Raw genomic sequence first — 19,036 nt, forward strand, 5'->3', positions numbered from 1 at the left:
ATGGAGGGGTGGAGGTGGAGGTGGAGGTGGAGGAGGGTGCCTGAGGAGTGCGTGGAGCTGGCTTTGGTGATGAAGATGGGGTGTAAAGTGCAGCTCGGGGGTGTTGTCATATCTGAATGATAACTATGTGTCACCCACTACAGGCCACGGGGATCAATTCATATTTATATTCAGACTTATCATGTCAGTCCATCTGCATCCTCCTCCTCCTCCTCCTCCTCCTCCTCTGCCTCATACATCAGGGGACGATTTAGACGTTTTTAAGACGGGGCACTTATTGCTGATTTTCTTTGTATTCATATGGCACTTTTTATTTCACTACACAGGCTATAAAGGGGATTTATAGCAGCCACTTTATTAGGTACACCTACTGTATGTATGTGTGTGTGTGCATTCATATGGCCAGAGCTTTTAGCCACATCTCACAGGCTTCATCAGCATATGGAGTTAGCTGCAGTTGTGGGTGTTGTCTGAGGCTGAAAGCTCCGGAGAATAAAAGCTCCCACTGAAGGAGCCAAGACATTTGTGGCTCGGGTGTAAAACAAAATACAGGTCAATGCATCAGTCACAACAACAGCAGCAGCATGATTGTCGGATTAGCTTCAGCCAAATGAGTGCACGTGCTTGTTTTGACCCTTTAGTGAAGCTCATAATGAATCTAATGCTGCAGCTATGAGACGAGAGATGCTTAATGGTGACTTAGTTTTGGACATAAGGACCCAGTTCTGGTCACACACACACACACACACACACACACACTCTTCTCTGCACGGCTCGGAGATCAAAGATATTAATTTGCATTAATTAACGCTAGCTTAGTTAAATATTACCTTTCAGAGCCAATCAAAGCCATCGGGGGGAAACGTGGAAGATGGGAGATCAAAGCGCCGCCAATCGATCCCCTGCAGCAGCCTGATGGGTCGCCATGTAAGCCGAACCAGCTCCAGTCCAGGCCTCATTAAGAGCGCCAAGTCCTGCGTGGAGACTTTTTAATGGACGCTGCTGCTGCTGCTGACCACTGTCTGCCTCCTCTTTAGTGCTCTACAATGACTCCATCGGATCACTCATTTAAATTAGAAAAAGAAAAAAATCTCATTACATAAACAAGACGTAATGCACTTTGGTATGAGAGTGTGTAAAAACACACACAACAACCCCCTGACTAAACACTGATAGCTTTCTTTGCCTGAGTAATTTATGGCAGCTCTCTGGCTTCGCTCCTTGAATGGGATGTTTGAATTTATTATTACAGCGTTGGACACGTTCCCAGGACTGTTAAAACAACATAGGGACGGAGCTGCTTGTGGCTTCATATCATTTTCTGGGCTTGAAAACCAAAAAAAAAAAAAAAAAAAACCAAGATGCCAATTAAATTCTAGCAGCTTTTGGGCCATTTTAATTCACGCCAGTGGTGGTGGGAGGCGTCAGGCCATTCTCCTTATCTAAATCCACTTAAAAGAGGGTTTACTGCCAAAATATTCCAGCTCCTCCTGAACATTTGATTTCCTGTCTGCTCTAATTGCCACGAAGATGTAAAGGTGGTCAATTTACCCACATAGAAACATGTAAAAAGAAAAAAAAAGAGTCTTATCTTTATCGCAGGGGCTATTAACATGGATGAAACTGGGCTTGCATGATCAGCAGAGAGGGTTTCTTTTTCTCCACACACACACACACCCACACACACACACACACACACACACACACACACACACATAGAGGCTGACATTGTGTGCAGAAATGCTATGCAGGGCGGTGTGAGCTGCAGACACACTGTCCACTCCGCTTCGCCCCACTGGCATGCAAAGCCACCACCATCACGACTGAGCTGCTCCTTTCCTGCAGGATTATTCTAATCTGGGAGGCTTTCCTAAAAAAAAAAATTAAAAAAAAAACAGAAAAAGAAGGTGCGTTTGCGTCCAGCGAGGAGTGTTTGAGCGCGGGATGGATGTGGGTTGTGAAGGTAAGGCAGCCGGGCTGTTGTGCCGCGGACTGGGTTATGTGTCTTTATGATTTACGAGCCTGACTCCAGCCGCGGTTCAACCAGAGTTCATAAAGCTGCATGCCTCCAGACTTATTCTGTCTCTCTCCCTCTCTCTGCTTCTCTCTTCCTCCTTAAATCTGCCGCTTAATAATTATGTTACGTTGAATATCGCAGGAATTAAATTTAATTAACATATTGGGTGAAAGGATTTTTTTTTAATATACCGCCTTCAAGGCATCAAACAGCTGCAGCGCACAAAGGACTTTTTGTGTTATTTAGTGCTCGATTGGTGTGTTTTTATCTTATTTTTTATGATATAATATTTAATTTTTCCTGCTTGGAAATGTTAAATACTGGACAGTTTATTAACTGAGTGAAGGCTGTTGTTATTAACACTCACAGGCCTCATGTAATTCCAGGAAACACACAAGTGAAAGAAGAATAAAAAGAGTGAATTTACTTTTATATTTATATTAAATGTATTTTCTCTTAATGGGCCTATTTGTCTTTAGAGGTCTGGTGTGGACTAATTAGTATTATTGTTAGCCATTTGTTCTTATTACCATTATTGTCAGTGTTTTATTCATTCGTATTCTAATAAATAACCTCGTTTTTTAGCTCAAAATCATTATATTTCGTTTGTTTTTTGATGCATTACAGCACAATAAAAAAAAAGGGGGAAATGAGCCTCTGCTGCAGACCAGTGAGATCCACGCTAACTGTTAGAGGAAAATAATGACATTTATGCTAGATTCTGCAAGATTATCCTCAAAAATTGTGCATTTCAGGGGGTTTATTTGCACAAAACTCTCTATTCTCCATCGCCTCTCTGGCCAGAAGAGGTTTGCTATTCATGTCAGCACACCATTGAGTTGATAAGATGGATCATGTGGTCTCCTCCCTGATTCTGTCTCCGTTTTTTTTTTCTTTCTTTTTCTGGATCGTCTCAGGCCAGAAGCCCAGGGCTCTCTGGAAACCTGCCATGTGACATTTGGCTGCCAGCGCTCCGTCAGAAGGTCAAAAGGAGGCCCCGGTGCACATTACATGGAAAATGCAGAAGCCCAGTGCGACACAAAACACCCAAAACCTCGACTTCTTCGGCGAGTCTGTGCAGGATGTCAGCGGGTTTGGCTGCGCGCAAATGGAGACGTTTGAGCGCACGTTTCCCAGGAGGTCAAAACAGCAAAACCCCAAGTTTCCTACAAGCAAAAAGATTTTCCCCTGGATGAAAGAGTCCAGACAGTCCGAGCAGAAACACGGCAGGAGAGTCGCAGGTCTGTATGTGAAAAAGAAAGAGGCTGCAGTTGCTTTCAAACGAGGCCTTTTCATTAACGACGTCTTATACAGTTAATTGAGGAAATTGGTTCGTATTTCCTCCTTTTCGGGTTCAAAAGGTCAGAAAGCCATTAATCATACATGGACAGGCATGAAGCAGGAGGATACACACACACTGGCTCAGCTTTTAGGCTCACGTGCTATTAAAAAGACATAATAATCACATAATAATAATATTAATTTGCATAGAACTTTTAAAATTAAGTGTTTTACAGAAAAAAAATAATATAATAGAAATAACTAGGGCCAAAAATTCTATTTAATAAAGTTTTAAATATATATTTTAGTAGACAAAACATTAGATGGATGCTTCCCTTTATTTAAACTATAATTACAAAGCCTGATGATGATCTGATCTTTGCACAGATATGATCCAACAACCTTTCAATCATTATTCAGACAAAATATCAGTATAACATCCCACTTTTGACAAAATAACAGCAACTACATGAGCTAAATTAAAAGACTCTTGTTCAATATTTTATAAATATCTGGATTCCTCCTCTCTCTGTTATCTCACACTGACACCACAGCATTTATCCAACTTTTAAAAACCCTTCGTTGTCTCAGAGAAACAAAAACAAAACAAAACCATCACTGTCTTTTCTCCCTGCTGTCGAATTAATTTTTATCTATTACTTTAAAGTTCATTTAATCAGGATTAGGTCGGAGCACACACCCTGTTAACAGTCCAGTAGCTCATAATTTGATTTTAATCATTTAATTAATTAATGCCAGTAAACAACAGGCTTCTTTTTGTTGTTGTCTTCTGTATTATTGGATGTTTAGATGAACCGAGATTATAATTGTTCTGTTTTACATGTTAATCGAGTTAAATTGTTCTAATTGTTTTAATGTAGTGGAGTTTTGATGTGATTTCATTGTTGGAGGCCACTTTACTGTTAACTGTAGGAGGTTTAAGTGCAAACATTGTTGGTTATATGTATTTTATTTGTTAAGGAGAGAATCACACTAAAGAATAAAAGCAAGCAGGAGGGCAGAGTTGATTATTAAGTCATAGATAAACCAGGAGAAATGATCGGTGATTATTACAACCTAGTGTTTGTCTCCACAGACTGCACCGTCAGCGAGAAGTGTCCGAGCGCGACCCCGGCCTCCAAGAGGACGCGCACCGCGTACACGAGCGCGCAACTGGTGGAGCTGGAGAAGGAGTTTCACTTCAGCCGCTACCTGTGCAGGCCGCGGCGGGTGGAGATGGCCAGCCTGCTCAACCTCCAGGAGAGGCAGATCAAGATCTGGTTCCAGAACCGCAGGATGAAGCAGAAGAAGGACGAGAGAGTGCAGGGCCTCACCTCCTCCTCCTCACCCCCGTCCTCCCCCTCCGCCCCGGGCAGCCCCACTCTGTCGAGCCTGGGTTATGTCCATCTGGGCGGGGATTACCAGCCGGCCTCCCCTCCGCTCAAGTCCCAACACCACCAGTCCCAGCCGGCCTATCCGGCGCAGTACTCCAAATATCCAGCTCCGGGCTTTACGCACGGCCCGCAGTTTAACGCGCAGTACAACACGCACACCACAGACCCTCCCGTGGATCTTAACGGGTCATATTTCCCGCAGAGCTGCACTCAGGACAGAATCATGCAGGCTCCAAAACTGACTCATCTGTAGCGGACGAGACGTGAATCCCCCATGAAAACTTTCCCTTTAACTTAAAAGCAGAAGACTCGCTGATTTGTCCTGATGCATGAATCTTTATTATGATTTATTTATTGGTCTAATTAATCAAATGTATTTATTTCTATTTATACATATTTATTCATCTTGTGCATTTGATATCTGTTGCTGTGTTTGCTTTTACGCATGGGGCCTCCTCAGAGACAATAAGGAGAAGCTGTGATCCAGACAGTTTAAATCAAAAATGTTGTTACTTCAGCTACATCAATAAACGCAGTTTGTTGAGATTCCCCCACCAGACTCTCCAGAGTAAATGCTCCTGTAAGAGCCACTATACAACAAAAAAAACTGTAATTCAAAACGTTTGCATAAAAAAAAAATTCCTTTATCTTTATATGTGTGTGTGTGTGTTAAAGCTTAATTAGCACTTAAGGTCTATCACATCACAATAACTCTCACTTAATTACAGGAGCTCTTACGGATGAATGTGGACGTGATAGGTGTTTGGGAAGATATTACATTATAGTCTTGGCGTCGTTAACTCTCAAGCACGAAAAGCTAAAAAAAAAAAAAAAAAGGCCAATATGGTTCTTAAATGTGTCTTTTGTTCTTTTATGCGCAAAGTGGGCCACACAGGCTGTCAATGTTTAAAAAGAGCGCATGATGGATCACTGGATCCACTGCGCTGCTTTGGAGTCAGAGTCTGTCTGCAGGATCCGAGTAGTTGGTTATGACCCAAAGCACCTTTTCACCAAATTTAGATTATAGCAGATTATAGATTTATAGTTCTCTATGACGAAATTTAAGTTTTTTTTCCATAAAAAAAGTCCATAAATTGAAAACATTATCAACTAGGCTTTGTTATTTTGTGTTACTGGCACTCAGGTTTGGGCAAAAGAATAATTTAGCAGCCATTATAGTAACTTTTGACACCTTCAAAACAACAGTGATGCATGATGTCTGCACCTTTTTCTGTTCTTAGGGGGATAAATGTTATTATAACACTTATTATACTAAATCCATATATTATTATTACTATTATTACAACACATCACATATCGTGGCATTATTTTTTTTTTTACATTTAATTTGACATTTGGAGCTCCTCTAACAGCACAAGCCTGAAATGTGTCCTGATGTTTGTGTTCTTATCAGATGGATGAGCGAGTTTGATTGAAGCATTTGTCATGTAAATGCGAGCCGTTTGATGGACGAGCCCGCAGACTTGACAGAGTGCTGTAGGTCCTTCGCCATTGGCGTTTAGCGGGTCACATGGTGTGTCAGGAAGGTGATATGAGGGTGGAAGGCAGTTTTACAGCTTTGACATACTACCTAGAAGGTTAGGGCAAGGGGAGCGCCGATTAATGACTGCTCAGTCTTGATCACTTCTGAACAAACAATAGGCCCAGGTCCAGGATGAACTCCTACTTAGACTACCCCGTGTGCAACCGAGGGGCAAATATTTTCAGTGCCAAGGCCGGATACCATAATTTGAACCATGGATACATGTCGTCCAACTCGTGCGCAACAAGTGATAGTTACGCACCGGACGGGCGCTTAGTTGCTGCAACTTCTGCGCCACACCAGAGCCCGAGTCTCCCTCTGCACCACCAGACACACGTCAACTTGGACCTGCAGTTTGCAACGCAGGGGAACTCCATGTATGGGTCCCCTCTGGAGTACGGACACCACCAGTACGGCCTCGCTCCCGAGCAGGACCGCAGCTACATTCATGCGCAGGTTTCCCCACTTGGAACAAACATGGCTCCCTACACCGGGGACAGTTGTGGGCCTGGAGTTGCAGCGGGCAGTCAGTATCTACATTTTGGCAACGGGGATCAGAGGCTGCAAGAATATCCAGAGAGCGTTTACTCGAGGTTACCGCCCCAGAGCAAAGAGAAGGATCTGGACCATGTAGAGGAAACTTCTAAAACATTCGACTGGATGAAAGTGAAGAGGAATCCTCCTAAAACAGGTTTGTTCACACTCAAAACAGATTTGAGAATTATAGCACAGGGTACAGTTTAGAGAACCCATGAGGCCTCTGAAGGTAATATCGACTCTCAGTGCGTAAAAACACTATTCAGTTCATATAATGAGGCCTAAGTGTTTCAAATTGTTCTGGAAAATTGTATTTGGCGACTAATGTTTTGGAAATATTTCTATTCATCCTCACGTTTCATTCACGTCTACACGCCATGCTTCAGCTCCATGACTTGCATTGTTTTTCCTCCCTCCATCATTCACTCATTCACTCACTCACCCATCCATCCATCTCCCTGCACAGCTGTCCTGTCGGAGTTCGGGGTTCCCGGCCAGCACAACGTGATCCGCACCAACTTCACCACCAAGCAGCTGACCGAGCTGGAGAAGGAGTTCCACTTCAACAAATACCTGACGCGGGCACGGAGGGTGGAGGTCGCCGCCAGTCTGGAGCTCAACGAGACGCAGGTGAAAATCTGGTTTCAGAACCGCAGGATGAAGCAGAAGAAACGCGAGAAACTGGGCTGCGTTTTGGTCAACACACCGGCACCTGTGGAGAAACCCTCCGGCCCTGACACCCCTCCAAAGGCAGAGAGCAAAGACACTGAACCATGATGTGACTTTTTATAAATCAAAAACAAAAACTACATGACTGTGGGGGCCTGGGCAGTTTTCCACCTCTTTTCCTCAGTAGCACCATTCCAGAAAAACTGTGAGAGAAACGCACTGGACTTGTGAGGTTTTACAGGGTATGTCTGCTTATAGTGCATTGATTTCTGAACTTTTTAAAAAAAAAAAGATGTTTTATTTTCCATCTTGTATTCGTAACCTTCCCATCATGAGCCCATGCCATGTTTTTGTGTTGGAGCACTGAAGTACTCGGTGTCATTGTTTGCACTATTTATTTACAGGGTATTTTCCAACAACTGTTGAGACGATTTAGCTTAATAAAGTCTATAGAGTGAAAGAAAATGTTGTATTTGCTGTTAATGTAAAAGGAAAAATGACAAGGCTGTAACAAATGCTGGTAAATCCAATCAAACTTTTGCTACATAATTTGCTCCTTTTGATGAAGTCTTTTGTGCCTATTTTTAAAAAAAGAATATTTGTATATAATAAATTGTGCTAAATATGAATGTTTTTCAGCGGCATTACAAATTCTTTTTCTGTATTTACCTCCATTAATAGTCTCACCAAAGCTCTCTTGCATAATGTGACAAGAGGAATCTTTCACAACACATGGGGTGGTTCCCAGTGACCTTTTCACCTCCAAAATACCTCCAGGGGCTCTAAACATGACAACAAACTGCAGGGATCCAGGTCTCACCCTTGATTTGTTACCCAAATTCTGCTTGGATACAGCTGACACAGGTTGCAATGACATCCACTTGTATTTTACATAATTTGGGTTAAAAACTCCTCATTAAACAACCACGTTTTGCCTTTTTAAAAACAGAGGGACTGAGCTGAGAATTTAACATTTCAGCGCTCATTGTGTTGTCACCTCAAGCTAAACGTTTGCCAGACCTGACCACCTAGTTTCATGTGATGGTAAAGGGGCAGCAGTTTCAATATTTGCTCTGGGTGTTAGGTTTGCGCACACAGTTTCTGCCCCAGCAGCACTGGCCTGTTGGTGCCCTTTTTCCTAAAGCTGAGGTTCACACAGAGTTCAGGCACAAATGAATGCAGAGTCAATCTGTCAAGACACCAGAGTGGCTTGGAGAAGTCAGCCATAGGCCTCCCATACTAGGTACTGCTTTTAATATTTACACTAAAGAGGTTATAGGTAATTTAGTCAAACTTCTGGCTCTGTGCAAAGTAAAAACTGTTATAAGTTGAGGGCTTCTGAAAAAGATGCTGCTTGGAAATGGAAACCCGCAGTCATTTGAAATATATCTACATGCAGTTCTCTCACAACTATATTAAAAATTAATACAGTTCCACTAATAGAAGTTACAGTTGAAATACCATACGGCCCATTACTGTAAATTAGAAAAGGGCTGAGAGGTTTGTTGTCATGAATTTCCCTACAAGCCAAAACGCTTCCTCTTCAGATGAGTCACAAGGCCAAGGACTGGGGAGGTGACAATCCATAAGCTGCCTAGTGACAGACCCAACAACAGAAAAAAAGGGGATGGTGCAGAAAACAAGTGTGGGACTTCATTCCAGAGGTGTGATCCCTGCCATCTCTGTAGGTAATACCTCAGCGCTCCCAGCGGGCTCTCCATCTGGAGGTGTCAGAGTCGGTGCTGCAGCCAACGCCACGGAGACAGATGTTCAGCTGGGGGAGAGGAGGAGGATGTTTTTCAACTTCGAATCAGCGGAGGCCCTCTCTGCCTTCTGCCGGAGAATGTAGGGCAAGGAGAGGAGAAGAGCACAAAATGGTTAATGACCACTGAGGGACATGAGGGAAGATCCTACATGGCCACAAAAATAACCAAAAACTCCGTAGCATCAACACCTGACTGCACAAACATGAGGCCTAGTGATAGATACCGCGGTCTGCCTCTTTCTCCTCAGATATCTTACACATCTTTAGCCGACCCGCCCCCCTCTACACTTTGTTTGAGGTCAACCCGGTGCTGTTTGTACCCCATGCTGCTTGCAGTTGTTGCAGGCTCTTTTACAAGTCTATTGCCAGGCTCACTTCCTTGGTTTTCTACCAGTTCCTCTGTCGCATGTCACTCTGCAGGGTCCCCGGGCTTCAAAGGGAAACTAGAAACAGTATTCATGGGGTAACGGGGGGTTGGTCATCTAAGAGATACCACAGAGGAGTCATTTATTGGCAGATATCAAACAGATATTCAGGTTAACACCCATTATCTGTCACACATACAGTGCGTACTCTAGTTTGCTGACAAGACGTGGAGATAAATGGAGCAGTGAGGGAGCATCTGCTTGAGCGTAAGAGAGAAACTTACTCCAAACAGAGCAACATTAGCAATATTTTAATATACTGTCTGCATGTATTTGATGGATAGAATGATAAAGTCATATTTCCATCAGTGTTTTATCATGGACTAGAAAGATTAACCAAAGAAATGCTGGAAAGTAAGACACTCAGAAGCAGCTGGAACCATCAAATGTTTGGCATTTTTGCTTGAAAGTATATTGAACTCTTAATCAAAATAGTTGTGGATTAAGTTTCTTTTGATTTATTGATTAATTGGCTAATTGTAGCAGCTCTAAATAATAAATAAAAATGCATGAATGCAGGTTTCAAAGATCCTATAGACACTCAAACCTGGTTGTTTTGTGACATTGTTAAAGGTGCAGACAGGTAAAATGCATTTATATATCCATACGTTTCACATTATCAATAATCCCAGTAAAAATATACTTTTAAGCACTTTTTAAGAAGCTGGTAATTAATAGAAACAAATGAACAGTCACATATTTTACCAACATCATTGTAATCTCCACTGTTACTGCTCACTAAAGCCTTGTGGAGACGTGCTGAACAGTTATGAATTGCAGACTCTCGTCTTCCTTTGTTATGGCACTGAGGCTCTTTTTAGCCCAGGCTGGGAGTTTCTTGACAACCATCCCCCAATCCGAGTCAGGCTCGATTGGATCTGGAAGCGCCAGCCGACCCGAAGCCCCAGCCTCCCGGGTCCCCCCTGCGACTGCATCCTTTCCCCACTCCATCAGCATCGTAACTGAGAGAGACAAGTGACTTGGCCAGGGTTAACGTCTTAATACTCCCTGGGATTGCCTCCAGGATCCAAATGGCTACCCCTAATAGTTTTCCTCCTCTGTGTGCCTGTCAGACCGCCATGACTATATGCCGTAAGAAAAACAAGACTAGCTGAGAGGCAGAGTAACGAAGCAGCACAATGAAATAATGAGGGGTGGTGAGGAAGAAGAGAGCGCCCATGAAAGGTTTGGTGTAAAGATACAGGTCGGAAGCGATGCTCTCCGCTCAGGCTCTGATGTGCGCCTTGGCTGGATACTTTGCATGGAGGGGCTGTACATTTGAAATTAAACTGGCTTCTTCCCTTTAGAGCCCAGGAGGGGAAAACCAGAACTCAATCAGTGTCACGTCACATGGTTCAAAGCGGCCAATTCGATGCTGCCAGGAGGTTGAGAAATGCAAGGTGACAGTTCATTTTACCAGTGACAGTGTGTCGGTCTCGCTTGCTGGTTCCCCAGTCAATTCCCAGCGAGCAGTGAAGGTTGAGCGTTGCTGGAGACAGACAGCAGCTCCCTCCTCCTCCTCCTCACCACCACTCTCTCATCGACCCCACTCTGCTTTGTATTCCAATTAACTGGACAGAGGGAGAGGCGGCGGTGTGCAGGATCACAAGCACAGCCAGACACTCTCTTCTGGCGTCCTTCCAGTCTCTCAATCTCACCACTATCAATAGCGCTGCGCTTCCCTTTTCCCTTCCTTTCCTTTCCCCTTTCCTTTCCTCTCTCCTCGGCTCATGACAGGGGCCAGTTGTTCCAGGGGGATAATTCATAGATTCTTCTTTAACAACTGCCTCTAGGGACAATGTCTTGGTACTGACAAATAGGTCCCTCTCATACATTCATATATCACATGCAATAGAGGTATGTAATCACTCAGCTGAGTCAACGCACAGCGAGCTGTAACTGCTATCCTTAACAGACACCTCAAATAATGCTGAATTAATATTTTGAAATGGCTCATATATTCTAACATAATACAATTTGAATGATTTTATATTCACTGCTCTCAGGGATAACATTGATTTGAGTACAAGCTGAGGTAACCCCCCCATCTCCACACACACACACACACACACATCCACCGTAGAGTCAGTCAATACGTGGCTGAGTGAAGGTTGTAGATTTAGCTTAACACATTTGCTCTTCTTTCTTCTGTGTCCTCAATCTATCATCACTTTTTACCTCACCGCCGCCAAAGCCCCCTGCGCTGACACATGTTTGAGCAATGGGTGGGTTGGGAATACAATGATTCTGAGGAAATCCGAAAAGTAAACTACCTCTTTTTATCTCCTTGAGCAGCACAAACATTTACAACAGACCCTTATGAATCTACTTTTTTTTTTTAAGATCAAGGGTTTGAGTGTGCTGTGACATGTTTAAATTAGGATATCTGAGCACCTACTGAAGATATGTGCTCTTAGAGAAGGTGACACCTATTTTTACAGGGTGATTTATGCCAAGGTTTTAAAACAAATGGTAACAACATTATTTTAAATTGAGCCCTCTGCTGATTCTTTTAAGCTTTTAACAGAACTCTGGACGAGAACTCTGAATTTTAAGCAAAAATAAAAAAACATGCCCCTCAACTACTTTAATTCCTTTTCTAAAACACAGATAAAGACAAACAGAGCTTGAGAGACAGGCACGGGTGCTTCACTATGCGAAAGAGTTTCTGCCTATCTTGAGACTGCAGTGTGGTGTGTGTTTGCAGGACAGGATACACACACTCAAACACACACCCTTCATGCCCCGAGGATCCTCCTGACTCTCTCTTCTCCTGGCTCTATCAGATCAGAGAGACCCGCTGTCCCTCCCCACACCGCAATGCAAATGAAAAGGAATGCGCTGATAAAAGGGCAGATCCTGAAGATGAGAGGGCAGAAGGAGGACAGAGGCAGCGAATGCTAAAAGGGGGAGAGCCTCTCGGGGAGATGAGAGGTGGCGGAGGAGTCAGTGTTGGTAGTAGCGGGAGATCATAGCCTTGCTCCCCCTCAGCTGCGTTTGATACAGGGCTTTTGTCGCTCTTTCAGTGGTGCATTGTTGGGTGGTGTAATCCCCGTCGGATTACAAAGGGCTTCCCTTTTCATATGGGGCTGACCCAGCAGGCAGGTGGCTGGGGCTCTGTGGAGCTGTCAAGGGGAGGGAACCTCTTTTCCAGGGGAGGGGACCCCAGTTCCTCTTACCTTCACAGGGGCTTTTTGCTGGAAGGCCAGTCAGAAGCAGGTCAACGTGGGGACAATTCAGACATGGGATTCAACTCGCCCTGACCTCGTGGCCTCCTGTGGAGAAGTGACAGGGAAGGAGACCATCATGAAAATAGCCTTCAACATGAAATATTAAAAAAAAAAAAAAAAAAATACTGGAAAATTGTAAACAATTATTACAACAGTAATTGAAACGCCTGATTCAACTGCTGCTTTTTTTTTTGTTTTGTGGGAAAATATAGATCAATTTAGCAGTAAAAACTCAGCCAAGTATAAATCAAACAATCTGACATTATTGCAACACCTAAACAACATTTAGGTTTTATTTTTTGTGTTGTTTTCAAAAATTAAAGCCAAAATTGACACAGAATCGTATTTTATTACAGCTCAGATTTGACTAAAAATGATCCATTTGTGTTAAAACACTCAGGCCCGTTGTCTCAGTTGGTGAAATAGCAGTTAATCTTGTTTACCTGCATTTGTGATGTTTCCTACAATATTAAATAATTATCTTGTGGGCTTGAATACACATTTTATATTTCCAAAAAAGCAAGAGAAATATAGCATTAGTTCAACAAAGCCTTGACTGATATCCGGTGTATCCTGCCGATGTGAGCAGCGTCTGATTGAGCTTTGGTTCCTTGCTATGTTTCAGAAATAGAGGATCAATAAGACGATAGTCAGGCCTACCATTATTTCTATTACTACCGCCAGCAATAGCTCGTCTACACTAATGACAACCATGTGCATAAAAAGCCCAGTCCAGGCCGTCCCATAGCTGTTCACCCCCTGCTGGTACCATAATCCTTCATCCATGCAGATATAGTAAGGGATCCCTTTAGTGATGCTGCTTTCATGTGTTGTCACCAATCACCCAAATCATTTTTTTAGGTTCATTAAAGTGGTAAATACTGTATTTAAAACAGTAAAAGTGAGGATTTCTGATACTTGATTAGACAAAATGTGCTATTTAGTGTGAAGATAATGTTAATAAACAATTTGAAAGTCTGATTTAGTAACTGAGACTTAGCTATTATACCTTTTAATGATATGAGTCCATGCTGAAACATTGTTTTAATCCACCTAGACATGCATTTTGTTATCTTTAAGAAAATTGCAGCTGTTTGCCACTATATTTCTATCACAGGACAACATTTTAGGTCAACACTACTTTATAACTTTCAGCAAATCATCACTTGAATGTGAATGCACACTTTGTTTTGCAGATTCACAGCCTGGAGGTGGTACTTGTAGGAAACATCTGCACCAACTGCGGTTAATATAGTGTACATTAAAATAAACACACTGTTAACACATCCCATTTTTGTCTTAAACGAAACGTAGTTAGCGTACAATGAAATGAAAATATTTTATTAAAAGGAATTGCTACCATTGTTGTGAAAACATCGCCTGAATGTACCACAACTCTGATTTACAACTTTATGACTTCATTAACCAATAGGGAGGTTATGAGTACTTGAATGCAGCACCAGTACTAAAGTCGTGGGGAAAACGTACCAAGCTATCAAGTGTACATTCAAGTGAAACCACGTTTAAAAACTAATTTCCGCATTTGTATTGCAACGTCAGGCGGTAAGTATATGAACTTACTCAGAAAAGGATCACCGGCTGCCACCGGAGGCCAGGTAAGCTAATTAGCTAGCGACAATTAAAGGCGTCCAAAAACACCAACTGAGCTAACATAAGTTAGCTAGCTAGTTATAAGTTGTCACAGCGTAAATATAAAACTATTATACTTTGTCTGGATGGTTGGCAGGTTCAGGTAAGCACAGCACCTGCTCTCGGGAAACCCGACATAGAGGCAGTGACCTGAGATAAAGGAAAAATGGCGCCAAGTTACCATTTCCGGGTTAGCTAACGGGCTAACTTAGCTAATTGGCTAACTTAGCTAGCTGGCTAACGTAGCTAGCTGGCTGTGTGATTTCCTATTCAAGACTAATTTGATGATTTTACTCGGTTAGTCTGATGACCATGGATGCAGGGACAACCAGCAAAAAGGTGGGCAAAGAATAACCTCCAGTCAGATCAAACAAACAAGGAAGGAACTCGTGTAGTTTTAATTTAAAGATTATGCTTGGGTATTTTCAAATTACCTGAATTAGCTAAATTAGCACACCCCCATAGCTAAGCAATATGAGTGGAAATATTAGGTCTCTAAAACGGTACTTTTACTAGAATAAACAGGCTATGTTTGTGGCATATGTAAATGTGAAATACTTGGAAGTGAGGCACTGGGATATAGAGTATAAACAACACTGGTATGACATTATAAGCAACAAACAAACAAAAACATGTAGGCTCAAAGGCCTGTGGACTCCTGCACTGTATGCAAAAGTAAGTCTGAAAAATGTCTCCAATACAGAAGTATCAGGTATGCTTCCCTGCAGCCCTCTCAGTTTCTGTGCTCCTGGGTGCAGTGTTTGATTTCATGTTAATGCAACTGTTTCAATTTGCACTTTAGAGGCATTCACATGCAGCCCTGATCTTAAGATTTTAATCACTTTTTTGGGGGGGGGAGTGTCTGTTTGCTCTTCCCACTTTGCAGGGACGTCCAGCTGCAAAACAGCAGCATATCTGGAGCTTCGCTGTCCAGCTCAAGGGCACTTCGACCGTCCAGATGCATGTCAGCCTGGATGTGTGAGCCCAGATCGTGTGGTTGAAGGTATGATCAAGCCTCTTTCACCTCTTTCACAGCACTTCTAAATGTAACTGCACTACAGTTGGTTGGGTTTTACACAAAAAAGTCCTTTAATCTCTTATCTAGTTCCATTTGATTATGGAACAGATGAATATTGACATATTCAAAACGTAAAATATAAAAGGAGAGGCAGTGTGTTATGTTGTGTCAGCAGCAGATACCAGTCATGTCAAAAGTTTCCGATCTCTTGTTTCAATTTGGTTATTTTATACATTTGGATATACATAACATCACACTTTTGACCACAGGCCGCTTTGCTAGCCTACAATAAGGCAGTGTAGAGGACCGTTGTCTCTATTCAGGCTTGTTTCTCCACTGAGAAACCAGAGTGCAGAGGAAGTTGTCATCTATGCACCTGCTCCACCCCATTTTGTGCAAATCTAGATGCATGCACGGAAGTTAGGTTTCAGAACAAGAGGACACAGGTGCTTAGACGCTGTGTGAGTTTGTCTCTGTGTTTGCCAGACTCTTGTTCCTGTCATGTAGCTGTGACAGTATGACAGAATCTGCATGTGCATAGGCTGCCTTGTGGAGTAAAAACCAAAGTGTGAGGGGTCAGAAAAAAGTCTGAAAAGTCAGCGAACTAAAGTGTCTCGAGTTGGATAGGTGACAGCCAGGGATGGGGACAATCCCGAACGACATTAGGAGGCTTTTGGATGGTAAATTTCTTTATTTTTTTCCTGCTTTATAATGCTTGTTTGATACAGTACAGTTTTATCTCTTATTAAAGAAGAGTGTAATAATGGAAATATCGTAAAATCAACGAAATGATATTTAAAATTTGCCAATTTTACATTTTATTGCTCAGAAAATTCTCTGATCTGAATCAAAAACTCTAAAGTACATAAAAAAACATCATATTTCTTCCCCTGTTATGTAGTGAGCTGTTCCCAACATGGTGGCACTGTGACATTCACTACATTTGCATGCACTGCCAGGCCAGCAAACAGTACCTTTGGAAGAACATTTGCATAATGTCTGTCCATTTGTGTAATATGAGAGTGAGAGTATAAAGAAATTGAATCAGATAAGAGATGTAGGCCAACCTGTTCTGCAAGCATTGGCCTTTCTGTACTGAGTTATATTGCTACGACTTAAAATCAGGTTTGCATTGTAGGCCAATACGTGGAATTTGCTGAAAGAAAATATTAATCAGAGCTATTTCCTTTCTGCAGACATTTGAAAATGTAATGTCTTATGGATTAATTTTCACAAGTCAACGAAAAGCATGTTAAAAATGTCAGCCACCAATCATCGATGTAGAAACTGTCAACAAATGTGAAAAAGGCTTAGAGAAAAACAAAACTTTATGGGGATTAATTTTCATCAGTGAGGCTTGATGTAATTTTTTAGTTTCAGTTTGAATAATATGTACAGGAAGTTATACTTTTTAAATTATCAAATACTTCTCCACAAAAACAAGCTGGAAGATGAAAACTACAAGGTTGTGATGTTGAAACGTGTTAAGCTAAAGCGTGTTAAACAGGTGCTCATGTAGTTGTCTTCTGTTTTGAGTATTAGAGATACGTGTAATCAGCCGATGAAATACTAGTCAGTTAAACCAGCTGTTACTATTAACTGTTGTGTTTAGTTACCCAGCCACACACATTGTCAGCCTCCCAGATTAATGCCTGGATTTAAACAAAGTGGGACAAAGATGACGTCTTGTAAAACAGCAAAGTCTGGCAGTATTTCCATCCATCTATCTCTTCAGGCTGCTGGTGCTAACGCTGCTAGCCACACTCGGCAGGGCAGCATGGCATCGTTTCATACTTTTAGACGGATCGACTAGGCTAAATTTACATTTTTGTTTTATCGACAGGGAAATTAGTCACTGGGAACATCCCTAATGAGTATACAGTGGCAGCACAGCCAGTTCTCAAAGTTTTCAGACTTGTATGTTGAATTTTATACCCCAAGGTTATTGTATTTAGTGACAATCAGCTTTGGGACCTAATTATGGGATTTTATCTTTGTACATAATTTGAGCAGTGATGAGGATTCTGTCTTACATTATACACATTATAAACCCAAACACGCTGTATATACTGTATACGTCCATATCCTGTCATATCCATCTACCTCATGTAGATAACGGTACCTGTACATAGTCATCTCATATTTATTCCACCATATTTGTACTCTGCATCATTGCACTACTGTCTACTTCATATCTTTTGTTATAGTTAAATATATACTTTGAATATATTTTATATATTTACAGTGTACATGGAGGTTAAATGCTTATGTTAAGTGTGTGTTTACTTTGTTCAGCTTGGTTGTTCTTGTTTCCCTGTTTGTCTGTTTATGTGTAAGCAAATTCCTTCTGTGTTCACATACTTTGCCATTAAAGCTGATTCTGATCATATAAAGTTTTTGTGTGTCAGGAACAGTTTTATTCAGCGTGTTTGAATCCCTCAGAATTTGTGTCATTGTTATGAATGTCAGGCTGATAGTGTTTTCTGTTCTTTTCAGACTGCGAGCTGTTCGTATCGGATATCCTTCAGGACGAGGACCTCAGCGAAAGTGCCCAAGAGACACGGAAGGTCCTGCTAAATAACTTCAGGATCGTCCATGTAAGGTAGGATTTTAAGTCTAGAAGCAACATTAAGTCAGTGTTCAGCAAGAAACCCAGAAAGCTGCTTTACTGGTCAGATGTCACAGTGTAATTTCATGACACCATTATCTAACTGTTGCTGTTAATACCACAGAAGAAGCTGAATTGTAGCTGCAATTGCTTTTAACACAGTTGACAAAATTCAATCTAATGGCGTCATCTTCAAGGCTGGTCTTGCTCTTATTTATTGTTATTAAAAGTTTTTTTTAAAGATCTCAGACTAATCTGCTTTGATCAGGATGATTTAACCTTAATGTATAACTTCCAAGTACAATGAGCAGTCCATGAACCTGAGACACTGAAACTGTGTGCAGTGTGATAGTTTACTCCGGAAGCAACTCTACTGGTGTGCACAGCACAGTCAGAGACGTGTGCTTGTTTTGTAACCTGTGGTTTTGTGGTTTTCTGTGCAGAAAGCAATGCTGGAATAGAAGTGTGTGAAAAATGAAAGAAAATGGTGCAAAAGATTTTGATTAATGCTTGTTTGGATTTTACAGAAACCCTCAAGAATTCCCCTTCAGATGTAAGTAAAGTTACCCTGAATAATCTCTATCCTGACGTTTCAGCAGTGTGTGTGTGTTGAGGTTATTTTTTTTTACTTGACTCACATCTGCTTTATCTCCCTCTATTTCACACACACATTTTCATATATACACACACTCAGCGGACTATAGGGAGGAAGATGGTTCTGATGACAACCGCAGTTCCAGTCTTGGTCGCTCTGCCCCATCAGACGATGCCTCAGTAGCCTCCGACTACCAGGATGATGGAGCCCCTGAGTGTAAGTTAAGAGTAGTCCGGATTCTGATTCCCCGTGTGTGTGTGTGTGATAATAATGCCTTTCAGTATCTGTGTGAACATGTGTTTCT

At 41.9% G+C, this 19,036-nt stretch overlaps 3 protein-coding genes across 3 annotated transcripts in view; all 3 read left to right on the top strand.

The window, feature by feature from the left end:
* Positions 1-3,035: 3,035 nt before the first annotated feature.
* LOC139220163 (homeobox protein Hox-B3-like) lies at positions 3,036-5,007 on the top strand. Its single transcript, XM_070852232.1, has 2 exons — positions 3,036-3,258; positions 4,395-5,007. The coding sequence occupies exons 1-2, from the start codon at positions 3,036-3,038 to the stop codon at positions 4,943-4,945; spliced, it is 774 nt and encodes a 257-aa protein (XP_070708333.1). The 3' UTR covers positions 4,946-5,007.
* Positions 5,008-6,158: 1,151 nt separating this feature from the next.
* hoxb1b (homeobox B1b) lies at positions 6,159-7,549 on the top strand. The gene is given in 6 exon segments (XM_070852364.1): positions 6,159-6,228; positions 6,231-6,257; positions 6,260-6,285; positions 6,288-6,348; positions 6,351-6,926; positions 7,239-7,549. Coding segments are annotated over 6 exon segments (1,071 nt in total).
* Positions 7,550-15,984: 8,435 nt separating this feature from the next.
* Positions 15,985-19,036, top strand: part of skap1 (src kinase associated phosphoprotein 1) — a 31,628-nt gene continuing 28,576 nt past the window's right edge. Inside the window, exons 1-4 of the mRNA XM_070851845.1 lie at positions 15,985-16,209; positions 18,026-18,131; positions 18,665-18,690; positions 18,832-18,948. Of these exons, the coding sequence (XP_070707946.1) occupies positions 16,170-16,209; positions 18,026-18,131; positions 18,665-18,690; positions 18,832-18,948 (289 nt within the window). The 5' untranslated portion in view covers positions 15,985-16,169. The remainder of the gene's footprint in view (positions 16,210-18,025; positions 18,132-18,664; positions 18,691-18,831; positions 18,949-19,036) is intronic.

The sequence above is a fragment of the Pempheris klunzingeri genome, chromosome 20 (assembly GCF_042242105.1).
Source record: "Pempheris klunzingeri isolate RE-2024b chromosome 20, fPemKlu1.hap1, whole genome shotgun sequence".
Classification (NCBI taxonomy): Eukaryota; Metazoa; Chordata; class Actinopteri; order Acropomatiformes; family Pempheridae; genus Pempheris; species Pempheris klunzingeri.

What these genes read in the sequence shown, in the direction of transcription:
- LOC139220163 (XM_070852232.1), top strand. Translation starts at nt 3,036, where the DNA reads ATGCAGAAGCCCAGTGCGACACAAAACACCCAAAACCTCGACTTCTTC. An exon ending in ACACGGCAGGAGAGTCGCAG is followed by an intron (nt 3,259 to 4,394) that starts GTCTGTATGTGA and finishes TTGTCTCCACAG; the next exon opens with ACTGCACCGTCAGCGAGAAG.